Source organism: Cyanistes caeruleus, chromosome 2 (assembly GCF_971803275.1).
Source record: "Cyanistes caeruleus chromosome 2, bCyaCae1.hap1.1, whole genome shotgun sequence".
Taxonomy (NCBI): Eukaryota; Metazoa; Chordata; class Aves; order Passeriformes; family Paridae; genus Cyanistes; species Cyanistes caeruleus.
In genome coordinates, this window is record NC_141702.1 from 39347616 (window position 1) to 39360841 (window position 13226).

The 13226-nt window shown below is 39.0% G+C and overlaps 2 protein-coding genes across 2 annotated transcripts in view; both read right to left on the minus strand.

Annotated features, from left to right (window-relative positions):
* Positions 1-2138: 2138 nt before the first annotated feature.
* The window catches only part of LOC111925709 (uncharacterized), a 28418-nt gene continuing 17330 nt past the window's right edge, over positions 2139-13226 (minus strand). Inside the window, exons 2-3 of the mRNA XM_086876574.1 lie at positions 10697-10774; positions 2139-7627 (exon numbers count right to left, since the gene is read on the minus strand). Of these exons, the coding sequence (XP_086732700.1) occupies positions 7615-7627; positions 10697-10774 (91 nt within the window). The 3' untranslated portion in view covers positions 2139-7614. The remainder of the gene's footprint in view (positions 7628-10696; positions 10775-13226) is intronic.
* Positions 4605-7485, minus strand: GPR63 (G protein-coupled receptor 63). Its single transcript, XM_086876576.1, is given in 2 exon segments — positions 4605-4667; positions 6235-7485. Coding segments are annotated over 2 exon segments (1314 nt in total).

A 13226-nucleotide genomic window follows, 5' to 3' on the forward strand; every position in this document is an offset into this window, starting at 1 on the left:
TGTTGAACGTAAAAGAGTTCACAGGAGGGGCTGATGGTTCTGCTCATTTCCTCTAGATCAGATGCAGAACACAGGCTGAGAAATGACAGCTTCAATTCCCCTTCAGTAAGGAAAGAAACCCAAGTTCAGGGAACCAAATTCAGAATTATTATTCTCACAGTTAAAGTGTCAATAAAGAAGCAAAGAAATGATGGAAGACATGTCATTTCATCTCTTCCTTTGAAAGGAATTACTTTTACAGAAAAAGGCAGCACTAACACCCAAAAGAATAGTGGGCCTCAAACTATAGCACTGAGATTTTCACACAGGCTTCAGTGGCTCCCTCTTGCCATCCTGGGTGTTCAGGCAATACCCTCTGCCACCAAAAATTCCGTCTTTGACAAAGAGCCTAAGCCCAGTAAATCAAAGGAAGGTATTGTTGAATTTATTACAGCTGTGACTACATCCCCTCTGGAGATCAGATTAACTGACTCTTGGAGGAACTGTCATTTATTTCACTAGACCTTCTCTTTCAAAGACAGGGAAATGTTAGCAGAATTTCTACTCATGACAGTGAAAAGCCTTAATTTTATTTCAGGTCAGCCACAGAGGTTTGGATTGCAGTAACCTATTGAAGGCAGAGCACCGATTAAATGAGAAGTATATCTCATTATTGCTATGTTCTGTGCCCGCACATTGGCAAAGCCGATTATGTAGACAGGATAATAACAGAAACCAGGAACAAGCTCTACTTTGGTATTTATGAACACTATGTTACTTATCAGCAGTACTACAATGATTTGGTATCAAGCTGCATCCACTGTTACACAGTAAGGCAAAACAACACAACCCAAGAGTCTGTGCATAAATATCCATACATCAGTTTTAAAAACGAACACTATCTCTGTAAGGGGCACTTAAAAAGTCCCATTACAACTCACATTTTCCTCCACCACACAGCGCAGCCACTGATTTATGACTATTTTACCACTTATATCTGAACAGAGTTGTGGTTGTCTCCATGTATGTCATTTTGCTTAGAGAACAAGCTGTAGGAAGTTATGTTGGAAGCTCGCTGGCAGATCCTGTGCCCAGAACACTCATAGAGAGACACAGGCCACCTCAGGGATTCTTATTCAGTCATGAATTGGCTGAAGATGGATGAAGCTCAGTTGCTGAAAGATGAGGTAGTATGAAATTTCTAACACTACTGGGGATAAAACAAGGATCCTGCATTAGCACTAGAGGCAAACATATTGTGCTACTGTAGCACCTCCCCTATGATGGCACTAATGCTAAAACCAGAGGTGGTAAAAATCGTCCTCAGCCTGTCATTGATGGTCCAACCTGAAGACTGGAAAGAGTGGCACAGGGTGAGAGGTTTGCTGCCTCCACAGCTTGCCCGGGGACCTCCACCTCCTCCTGCCACCACTGTACCTGCTGCAACACAGTGGTACAGAAGGAGCTGCCTTAGAGGGATGGGAGGGCACCAGGAGAGAATGAGGGAGAAAAAGTGGCTGTTGTGGAGATATGGAGTCTGAGAATGAGGCACTTCAGCAGCTCAGCACAGCCATTTTCAAGCAACCAGGAATATCTATCCCCTCTCAGGCACTCTTTGGGGACATCTTTATCACTTAGAGAAATGAATCCAGCAGCCTTTCTGCTAAATCATTGTCAAGCTGAAAGTTTTCCACAAACCAGCCGAGTTGCTGAACTTTTTTCACTCTACTAATATGGGGGATAATCCATCACATAGAAAGATGCAGCACTTGAATCATAAAGGTCACAGTCTTGTGTTGATACGAATCATGCCCCACACTACTACTGCCTGCTTTATTACACAGCAAGATAGTCTTAATTACTTAGTGCACGCTAAAAGGTAGTATTAGTACCCAGTTCTGGAAGTATTTTAGGAAAGTTACTTTCTTATTAGAAAGATACTACTCCAATTGTTCTAGATATATTGACATGTCTCTACTCCATTGTCTCAGAAAAGAGCATTCTGCAAATGCTTTAGACAAGAAATATTTTGGCTTAAACAAAACCACCTAAATCAGGCAATCCTGGTTATTTCATAAACAAGTGTTTGAAACTGTGGAGATGGGCATTAAATACAAGAAATAAGTGCATGTACAAACAAGAGAGTCAATTCTAAAGACTTTTGCTACATTTCTGGAGAATGTTTCTGTTTATTTTTCTCTTTTTTTTTTTTGTTTCTCAGGTATATTCTCATGGGTGTATTATGTACAGAAAAGACAATGCCATTCTACTTAATAGCTTGTTTTAAAACAAAATTTCAAAGTTTCTCCACATCAGAAAATTACTAGTCCTAAAAAAAAAAAAAAAAAGAAGAAAAAAAAGGTATTGGCTCCTGGAAAACTGGATTTAACATAATCCTCACCATTCCAACCACAACAAACTTGTGCCCTAAATTTTTAGTTTTTACACTAAAATAAATCTAAATCTTTTTCAAGAAGGGTGTTATTGAATGATTTAAGATTTAAGATTCTCAAATGGTTTCAGAAAGATCACTGAAATCTTAAAGCTATTTATGTGTATGTCCAAAATAAAATATGAAAGCATTAAGCATACAAGTGAAAAAAATAGTGACAGAAAGCAATAAGAGGCAAAACAATTTTCTTCTCTATATACAGAAATATTTTTACATAAGTAACAAGGCATGTCAAAAATACACAATTTTGAGTACAAAAGAATCATTTCAGCAACAGATTTGTACAATTGAGAACTGTGTAAGCAGCATGCTTTGACTGAATGAATTAAACTGCAACATACTTCAAAATACATTCATTTAATCCTCCATACTAAAGATGTCTGAAAATAGAACATGAGGGAATACAGATTAGTAATGACTATCATCTCTGGAGAAGAAGAAAATTATAATTCTCCAGTAAAGTCAAGAAGGATCAGTCTGAGTTTTTAAAATCCTTGGTCTTGGTCAAGACCATTAAATTGCCTCAGGAGACCCACTTCTGCCAATATGTATGTGTTTTAACATTACAAATCTCAGCAAGGTTGTGCAGGATTCTTGGCAGGATCACAGACAGCAAGACTGAGCAGTTCAGAGGTCTTCGACTTGGTCCTAGGACTTCAGCTGTAATTATCAAGGCACTGCTCTCAAGACAGTACATAGACACAATAGCTCAAATGATTCTGTAAACACACAATTGCCCTGGGGATATTTCTACATCACCTTGTTCCTTTTTTTTTTAACACCCTTTTGTTCACTATATGCATCCATCACCTCAATACACCTGGTAAGTGTGAATACTGTATCACTGTGGAAATAACCTTTGAATTTGGGCAACACAATTTGGGTTTCTTTTCTCCAAGGATCAGTAGATGCAGCTTCCACCAGAAACCTTGTTACAGTCAGGGTAAACAAATGCTTAATTATCAAGACAAATTAACTGTCCTTGGTGTTTGCAATTTACACTTCACAGCCAGTACATATCAGAGATCATGAAAATCCCACAAAATGTTTTTCCCTCCTCCTTCAGCAATGTAATTTCATCAATTTTCCTGTATTGCTCATAGTTTTTCCTTCTTGAATTACCATGTTTAACAACATTCAAATCTCTTGCATTGTAGAGCTGGAAGACAGCAAAAATACCTGTTCCTGCCATTTAGACAATGTACACTCTGACTCTGTTACATTAACTCTAAGCACAATTTTGCTGCTTTGAGAGATGAACGGGTATGACAGTATTGAAACAGAAAACCCATACTAACCAGGTCATAAACTTGTGCTATCAATGTAAATGTAATTGAAAAATAAAAGCCTTACTACAAAGACACACTAAAACACTCTGCTTTATAGTGGAACTCCTTTAGATCAGAAAAATCTGTACCATCATCAGTAAAACTGACAAAGAAGGGAAGGCATGGACATCAATAACATCACCACTGCCAGATGCCTTTATACGTAACCCACAGTCTCAGCTGACAGCTTTTTTGGGTTTTTTTTTTTAATTAAATTCCTGAATTCAAAATCATTCCCTTGAAACTCCTAAAATTTAAATAATGACAACAATTTTACCAATAGCTGTCAATGAACAGAGCTAACTTAAATTAGTTCTTTATTGAAGACTTTTAAAAAATATCTGGGATGTGAACACTTTGTTGCCCTCAGGAAGCAAGAAGTCCCTGGACACCCACATAGGACAAGGCATTTCCTTCAAACACAGGTGTACAGTGTAGATACACAGAAGTAGACAAAATTGCTATTTTTGCTCCTCTGGTAGAAGACCAACGGAGAGGTCTGCATGCTTTGGGGCATTGAAAGACAGATGGAAGCATGAGAAGCCCAAACCCTAGCTCTAGTCGTTGTTTGTTGTACATAAATCCCTCTGTTCTCGGTCACAGCCTCAAAAAGCTGATTCTGCAGCATTCTTCCCAGCCTCAGAGCAACTGGGGATCTGTCTCCAAAGCCCAAGCCTAACTCTTAATTCTACCTGTCTCACAATAAATGTTTATTTAGCTGATTGAAAAAAAAACATAAAAGTATCTGAGTTTGGTTTGCTATCATCAAGGAAAATCTTTGTCTTTCTGCTTTCCAGGAGAATATCAACACAGTCTGACATTAATCAGAAAGGTAGTCTGGCATTTTAGGGAGAGAAGCTGATGCCTAATAGATGAGGACAGCATGTAAACCCTTGAGGCAGCAGTCACTACAGAGACAAAGAGGTAATGAAAAAATCAATGTGAAGTAGTATCAGAGGGAAAGGGGGTTTTAACTTACACCCCCAGCAAACTCTCCTGGCTGCCTCTTATATGGGGTAATAGCTGAAAGAGAGTAGATTTAGAAAAGATATAAGAAGAAATTCTTCCCTGTGAGGGTGGTGAAGCACTGGAATGGGTTTCCCAAAGAAGCTGTGGATCCTCCATCCCTGGAAGAGTTCAAGGCCAAGTTGAATGGGGCTCTGACTAGCCTGATCTAGTGGAAGATTTCCTTCCTGCCCATAGCAGCGGGGTTGGAACAGGATAGTATTTATGGTTCCTTCCAAACCAAGCCATTGTATGATTCTGTGACTGCTTATGGTTTTGATCTAATACTTCAATTGTAAAACAAGTCCAGGATTCTTTTTCTCCCTGTAATTACTATGTAGACTAAACCCTAACCTTAACTATGGTTCATTTGCTATCTGTGTGTTGGTTTACCCTACTATCCTATCCTGACAAATGCCTGACATCATGATTTCAGTAGTGTAGAGCACACCTAGCCTTATATGAGCTCCAAGCAGAAACAACGTTACACCAACACAGTATAAACTGCAGGCCCAAAAAAATCATCACTATTTCAGATAGTTTTTCATGCATATCATCAGGTTTGGATAACTTGTAACAGCCTCAAGTAACAACTACAGTCACCCTTTACCCTGGAACAATGTTAACATGAACACTCTTCTTCTAAACCATATGCTAGCCTAAATCTCAGGTCATGGTATTTTTGTTGCTTTCTCTTTCATTCCTCTGTTTTCTCCTTCTAACTCTCCTGCTAACTGAGCAGGTAATTTTGATCAATTGTTAGAAAACCAGAAAACCTGTGACTGTACATGTAGCTATACCAAAATAAATTGTCCTCCTAGAGCTTACATAGGTCTTTCATTGAAATTCACCAATATAACAAATAATAATAAAAGCAATAATAATACACCTTCAATACAGAACAAAATATTCAAATGAACAAACTATATAGTAAATTTTGTAAAGTGCACAAAAATATTAATGGAAATATTAAAAAAAAGGTTTTTAATGTCACCATGAAAACTTCTGAAATATCATTAAATTAGATAGAAATAATCTAATGAGACTTTTTGGCTCTAATATGTTGGCAGACAGCAGCAACAGTTTTCAAAAAAATTACACCAACTAAATACACCGTCTCTTAGCAGCATTAAAAAATCCCTACAATTAGATAAAATTGCAGGCCTAATAAGCATAAACCTGACAAGATGTTCCAAATATAGTTTTCATTAAAAGAATGGATTTTCATGGAATCCTAGAGGTAACATTTGTTATTCTGTTTCCATTGTATTCTGGTAGTAAACCCAACTATAGCCACACATTCCCTCCATCTTCCCAAAATTGCACAGAGTAATGAAAATTTAATCAAGTTATAAGATATGGCCACACTGAAAAAGCCATATGAAACAAAACAAAATTCAACCTAAAGCCTAAAAACTAATGACCCCAGCAAACAACAATCATTGTCAAACAGCCTCAGCTTCAAACCACCGACCGATGCTCCCCACACACGTAGATGGCACTGGGCCGGATGCGCCGCCTTGTATGGCCAGGGAGCTGTGGCAAGAACTTGAAGAATCTGGGCATCAAGTCTAAGCATGCATCATGAAACTTCTTAATCCTCCAGTAGTAAATCAGTGGGTTCAGTGCAGACTTGAGGTAGCAGAGCCAAAGGAGCCAAGTGCTTATCTCAAAAAAGTTGTGCTTGTAGTAGAAGTGGCTGTTGAACGTGGCAATAAGGCTGTAAGTGGTGAATGGTGCCCAACAGACTATGAAGACAAGGAACAAAATCAAGATGGTTGTGAAGGCACGAGTTTTAAAGCTCATATCAATATTCATTTGAAAAGGTCTCTGTAAGCTCATGAGACCAAGTTTGCTGGCCTGGCTGAGGCATATGCTATCAGGGTGGCTATGGATACGAACTGCGTTGTGGCGGACAGTGTTGAGTATGCCCATAAAAGAATACAGCATTACCAGGAATGGAATAAAAAAAGAAATTAGCAAGATAACTATCACGTAGGCTTGGTAACCTGGGCTTGTAGAGTAGCCAAAAACACACTGAGGTGCTCTCGAAGGTATCTGCAGATTAGGATTCCCTACTGATAACGGAAAAGCGACAACAAATGATGCTGCCCAGGAAATCACAATAAGAATCTTTGCACGGTAGGGGTTCAGTTTATCTTGCCTCTGAACTATGATAAGAAATCGGTCAATACTAATAATAAGAAGAATGGCTACCCCCTCTATGACAAAAAGCCAGAAGAACATGGCAGAAACTCTGCAAAATATATCCCCAAAAATCCACTGAGTGGTAATGATTGTTATCAGAGCAAATGGCATATTCAGCACTGCCAGCAGCAGGTCTGCAAAAGCCAGGCTTGCTAAGAGGATATTAATTGCAGATCGCATAGCTGCCTTCTGGTAGACCATCAGGCAGACAACAAAGTTTCCAAGGAAAGAAACCAATAGGATAAATATCATAGCAGCAGAAAGAATGATTTGGAGTGGCAAACTCAAGCTCCTGAAAACTTCTTGTGATGGCAGGATAGCTGTGGTGTTTACCAGGAAAGTACTTCTCTCAGTGGTGAGCACAGCACCTGAACCATATCTCAATGGTTGTGTTGTGCCACTATGAAGCAAGAACTGGGGAGTGGTAAAATTCGTATAGGCATTTTCATAAACAATGAAAGTAGCATTTGAGGTCCCAGAGTGGGCCAGCGTCAACATTGCGGAGAAAACCATTGCTTCAGGAAAAATGAAAGCAGAACCAAAGGTCTTCAAGGCATTTCATCTTGTTCAGGTAGTATTTTGAACTGGTCATTTAACAATCAAAATTCAAGGTTCGAAAGAATCAAAGTTCTCAAGTTCATGTCAGTATTTCCATCTGAAAAAGAAGAAAGAAATGTAAATACACAAAGTAAAACTCTCTGAAACCAGTGGAAATCTAATGATTACTCAGTTTTCCTTAATGAGAATAGTATCCTTAATAAATGTTCACATTTCCGGTTGACACAATTTACTTAAGCACCAGACACAAGTCTTGTAATATTTGGCCTTTCTCTCATAGGTCCTACTCCTGATATTGTAAAATATTCTCAACTCACCACACTTTTTTTCTTCCATAACCAAGGCTGGAGAACTTTTGTGCTTGAAAACAAACTTTACTGATTAAGAGCGAATAAATCAAGGAAATATTTTTAGTTACATCTTGTTGTTTTTAAACTAATCTTGTTATTTTGTTTTGAAATTGCCTACAGGTCGAAATTCTAATAACATTTCTAAGTAGCTTAAATAGTATCAGTATATATATTTGCCTATTTGTCAAATTCCCTATTTGGTAAGCACTGAAAGCCTGTTTATCCAAGTTATTGCATATAATACAGAATTCTTGGTTCCATGTCAGTCATCCAAGTCAGACATGTCAGGAAAAACATGCAAAACATTCTAACCTGTTATTATGAAATAACTTGTCCACAGGATAAAATCATTTCTCAATTTGTTTCATTTAGGGACAGACTCACATTAAGGTGCAGGAAACCATCACTTCTTTGATCACTATAACCCTTCCCCTGGCAGTAAGCTTTCCTGCTTCTACTGGTCTGGGCAGGATTTTGTTAATTCATCTTGGTATCCCCATATAATTTAACCATGTGTGCTCTCTTTTTCCTTGTAAATCTAATCCTTAGACATCGTGCTGAACTGCCTCCCTTGTCATCATAGTCATAGAATGGTTTGGGCTGGAAGGGCCTGTAAAGATCTTCTAGTTCTGACCCCCTTGCTCTAGCAGTGACACTTTCCACTAGACCAGGTTGCTCATAGCCCCATCCAACCTGGCCTTGAATACTTCCAGGGATAGGGCATCCACAACATCTGTGGGCAACCTGTACCAGTGCCTCACCAGTCTCACAGTAAAGAATTTCTTACTAATATCTAGTGAATCTCTCATCCTTCAGCTTAAGACCATTGCCCTGACCTTGCAGAAAGTCCCTCTGCAGCCCTCCTGCAGTCCCCCTATAGGAACTGACACAATGAAACATTTCCTTTTGTAGTTTACAAGCATTGTCTTGTTGCACTATTACTACTAGTATTGCATTGTTACATATATTTGTATGCACCTATTCTTAACCAATAAAATGCAAAGGCGTAGAGTGCTCTCTCACCTTTTCAGTGCTAGCTCCTCCCTTCTATCTTGGACTATTAAATCAAGCATTCTCAGAGCACACTGGCATCAGATCATGCTGGAAACCAGCATGCCCTTTTCAAAAAACAATCACTACAGCCAGAAACATAAAGTGTGCTTCACCTCATTCATTCTGGATGACTGCAATAGTCCCTTCTGGCTGTTTCTGTGTTTATCATTAGAAAAGGGATAAAGGCATCTTCAGAGGGCAATCTCTTCCATCTCTGCACACAATGACAAGCTTGTGCTACTAACACAAGCAGTTTATGGTAGCACAAACCCTGCCCACAGTATTTGTGCAGGTTCTGTTTAGTATCAAAGTCAGGCAAAAATAAAAGGAGGAAGGAATGTTTTTCATGAATTTACACAAGGACCACATGCTTTGTGTAGGATAAAAATTCTACCCTTTGCTGGATAATACTTCATCAACAAAGAAATTAACTGTAAGACAACGAAGTCTGATCTATGCCCCAACTTTGGACTTCTAGCAATCTGAAAGCAAGCCTGCACAGGCTGCTGTCAAGAATTCATCAAATAACATCAGCACTATGACCTACTCCTTTCATTCTGCGAGCTCTATCACTAGATGATTTCCAGTGCCAGACTACCATCAGCATTTTTATTTCAGATAAATAATTAACCTCTCTGTGTCCTTTAATTTTCAATGGTATCACAAAAAGATATTATAATATAATACAATAATTATAATATAATTATAATATCCTAATTTAATTGACCTTTGTGGTGGGCTGATCCTGGCTGGATATCATGTGCCCACAAGAGCTGCTCTTTCACTCCCCTCCTCAACTGGCCAGGGGAGAAGCAGTATTACAAAAGGCTTGTATGTTGAAGTAAGAACAGGGAGAGATCACTCACCTGTTACTATGACAGTCAAAACCTCATCTTGGGGAAATGAGATTAAATTATTACCAATTAAATCACAGTAGAGTAATGAGAAAATAGAGCTAAATCTTAAAATCACCTTCACCCCACCCCCTCCCTTCTTCCTGAGTTTAACATTCTGCCTAATTATCTCCATCTCCTCCCCACCACCAACACAGAGGAACAGTGGTAGCAGTCAGTTCACCACATGTCATCTCTGCTGCTCCTTCCTCATCAGGGGGAAGACTCAAACTCTTCTCCTCCTCCACTCTGGATTCCTCCCATGGGAGACAGTCCTCCATGAACTTCTCCAATACAAGTCCTTCCCACAGGCTGCAATTTTTCTTGAACACTCATGTGTGGGTCCCTTCCACTGATACTGGCTCTAGTGGTCATAGAGGAAGCTTCTAGAAGCTTCTCACAGAAGACACCTCTGTAGCCCCCCTGCTACAAAAACCTTGTCACACAAACCCAACAGAGAGTCATAAAAAATTCACTTTCTAGAGGTCTTAGTGCTTGAATGAAAGTTATCATTTTCTATTTTGTCCTATTATATTTCAAGGATTGTAAAACTCAGCAAAAGCATATAAAGCTATGTACATTGACATTTTGTAAAAATGACCAATTCCACTAACTTTTTTCTTTCCCTCCATTCTTTCTCTTTAAATTTATATTTTTATACTAACTCCTTTAGAGAAAAACCTCAATGTTAATTAGAGGCTAAAGCATATATACTAGCCAAAGCTCTTCTTTCTTTGATCTATATAAACTTTTCCTCTAGTAGTCTTCTTTAACATTTTTAGAATAAAATATGCAACCAACAGGAAAAAGGTTAACAGAATTTTCCAGAATAAATATGAAATATTTTAGCAATGAACAAAAAAATCTCACCCAAAGTTCCACTCAGGTTTATGACTCCACAAGCTGATAACACGATGAAGGAAAGGAAGCTGTAGCATTCTGCAGGGACTGCAAAAGAACATAAATTCAACATATAATTCTGGTTTTAAAATATTGGAGCAAGAAAATTAGATCCCATGGGTAGTGTCTTTTAGAGCTGTGTAACCAGTAAGTCAGCAAAGGTAACTTCTGCATTTCTGACTGGCTTTGTATAGGTCTTTCCACCAAGGCTCTAAAAGAAACTAATCTGCCATTAGATAAATGTAAAACCCTCGTACAGACAATAATCAGTTTCAAATAGGAAACAAAAACAGGAGAGGTTAGTTCTGCAGAGAAAAGAGGTCACCAGAATGATCCTACAAATAAAATCTTTACTGGGGTTCAGGGTCTTTAATATATAGAGGAGAAGAGGGAAATGCAAAACAATGACATGTGCTGCGGATGAAAATGAATTGTTTTTCAGGTCAGTTTAATAAAAACAAAGGTCAACTACAAAAAGGTACAGAGGGATCTCTTGAGAGTTAGTGGCAAGCTAACAGTCTACCCTGTAAAATTCAGTGCTAAAGCAATGCCTGTACTGAAAAAACTTATCTGCACAGTGATAGATACTAAACCAATAATTACCATCCAGAAGAAAAACAGATCTTCAAATTTTCATAGTCTGCTCTATGAAAACATCAGCCATGTGTTCAGAATTGTTAGCAAAGGAACTGAGAAGAAAACCAGTAACTAGGTATATACACTGTATATTTAGATAAACTACCTGCTACAATACACATCTGGCATCTCTTCAGTACTATGTTCAGTTCTGCACCACCTGATCTCTTAAAAAGCAACCAAAAAAAGGTATCATACAGGTCTACCAAGTTTTTAGTGGCACAGGGAAGCAGTTATGAGTGACTGCTGTGTCTCATAACAAGACTAGGAACAGTCAGAGAAATCACAAAACACCTCTGGAGATCATCTTCTCCAGCCTCTCTGCTCAAGCAGGGCCACCTAAGTAGAGGGCTACAGTAGATAAAAATTGTCTCCTGATGCTCAGGGGGAATTTTCTGTTTGAGTTTCTGCCCACTGCATCTATCACCTGGCACCACTGAAAAGATCTTGGCTCTGTCCTCTTCAAGTATTTATATACATTGATAAGATCCCCCTGAGCCTTCTCTGCTTCAGGCTGAACGGTCCTGCCTCTCTCAGCCTTTCCTCACAGAAGGGATGCTCCAGACTCTTCATCTTTGCAACTCTTCACTCTGCTCTCTTCATTATGTCCAAGTCTCTCTCAAACTGAGGAGCTCACATTTGGAAATTATTTCACAAGTAGTTATGAAAACACTTGCCACAGGATGTTGTGGATGTCATAGAGCTTCTGTGAATTCTGTCAGCATTCAGGACATATTTCATATCATTATACAGATGTCTGTGTAGAAAGAGGTGAATCACCCATCTCTCTCTGCTGACTCCAAAGGATACATGGCCTTCTGATTTGAATACAGGCAACCGAGCACATACATGCAGTTGCTTGACTAGCTTTAAATATACATAACAGAATTTGTTCACTCAAGTTTACATCCTTTATGCTACTCAACCTAACACTCTGAAGTATGAAGTTCAGCAGAGGCTTAGATGATAACGTGTATCATAAAAGCTTTAAAGAGGAAAAAGTCAAAAACCAGAGAAATAATTGCTAATGTTTCATAGTAAACAATCATAGCTTCAGAAAATACTGCTATATCCTAAATTTTCCTTCTTAACAGATGGAACCAAACAAGGCAAAAAGGTGTAAAAGCGTTCTGCATCCTTAACTGAGTTGAAAAGATTGTGCTACCCTGCATTTCTCAAGTCAGTAGCAACCAGTATAAAGCAAAGGACAAAGGACTCACAAGTGTCTATAGTTTATTCCTAACAAACCCAGAAAAAGAAAGAAAAATAATCCCACATATGTTCTCTCACCATGCCAGCTCTCTATGCAAATAGCTACATCCCCTTTTGTGCTTTGTCCCCCCTGTGTGAAGTTCACATGTTTCTCTGTGCAGCATTAAAAGAGGAGGAGAATGACCTCATCCAAGCTGCTGCCTGGGCCCAGCTTAGTGCTTAAAGTGGAAAGCAAGCAGCAGCCATTTGGCTGTTGCATAAGCCATCAGCCATATCTTTTCAAGAAGGATGAGAGAGTGGGCAGTGATCAGCTGTTGCAAAGAAGACATCTAACCCAGTAAGAGGACTGCAGGCTTTGGATCCCATGTTGCTCCTGTGTTCCTTGCTTCCTGATGGCTTCCAGCAGTACTCTTCTCTGTGCTCTGTTTATCACTCTGAGTATGAAATATCTGTGTGTAGTGCAAATGGAATCTGAATGCTCAGATACTGGTTTGGATATACACTTATCTAAACTGCAGGCAGTGCTCTTTCCTGGCTATCATCTGTGACATGCCCCCCACACTCAGGGAGGCAAAGATTTAGTTTCAGATAAGCATTGTTGAAGTGAGAGGCGTGGCTTTAAAGCCCAGGAAGAGTGGATTCCATCCCCCTG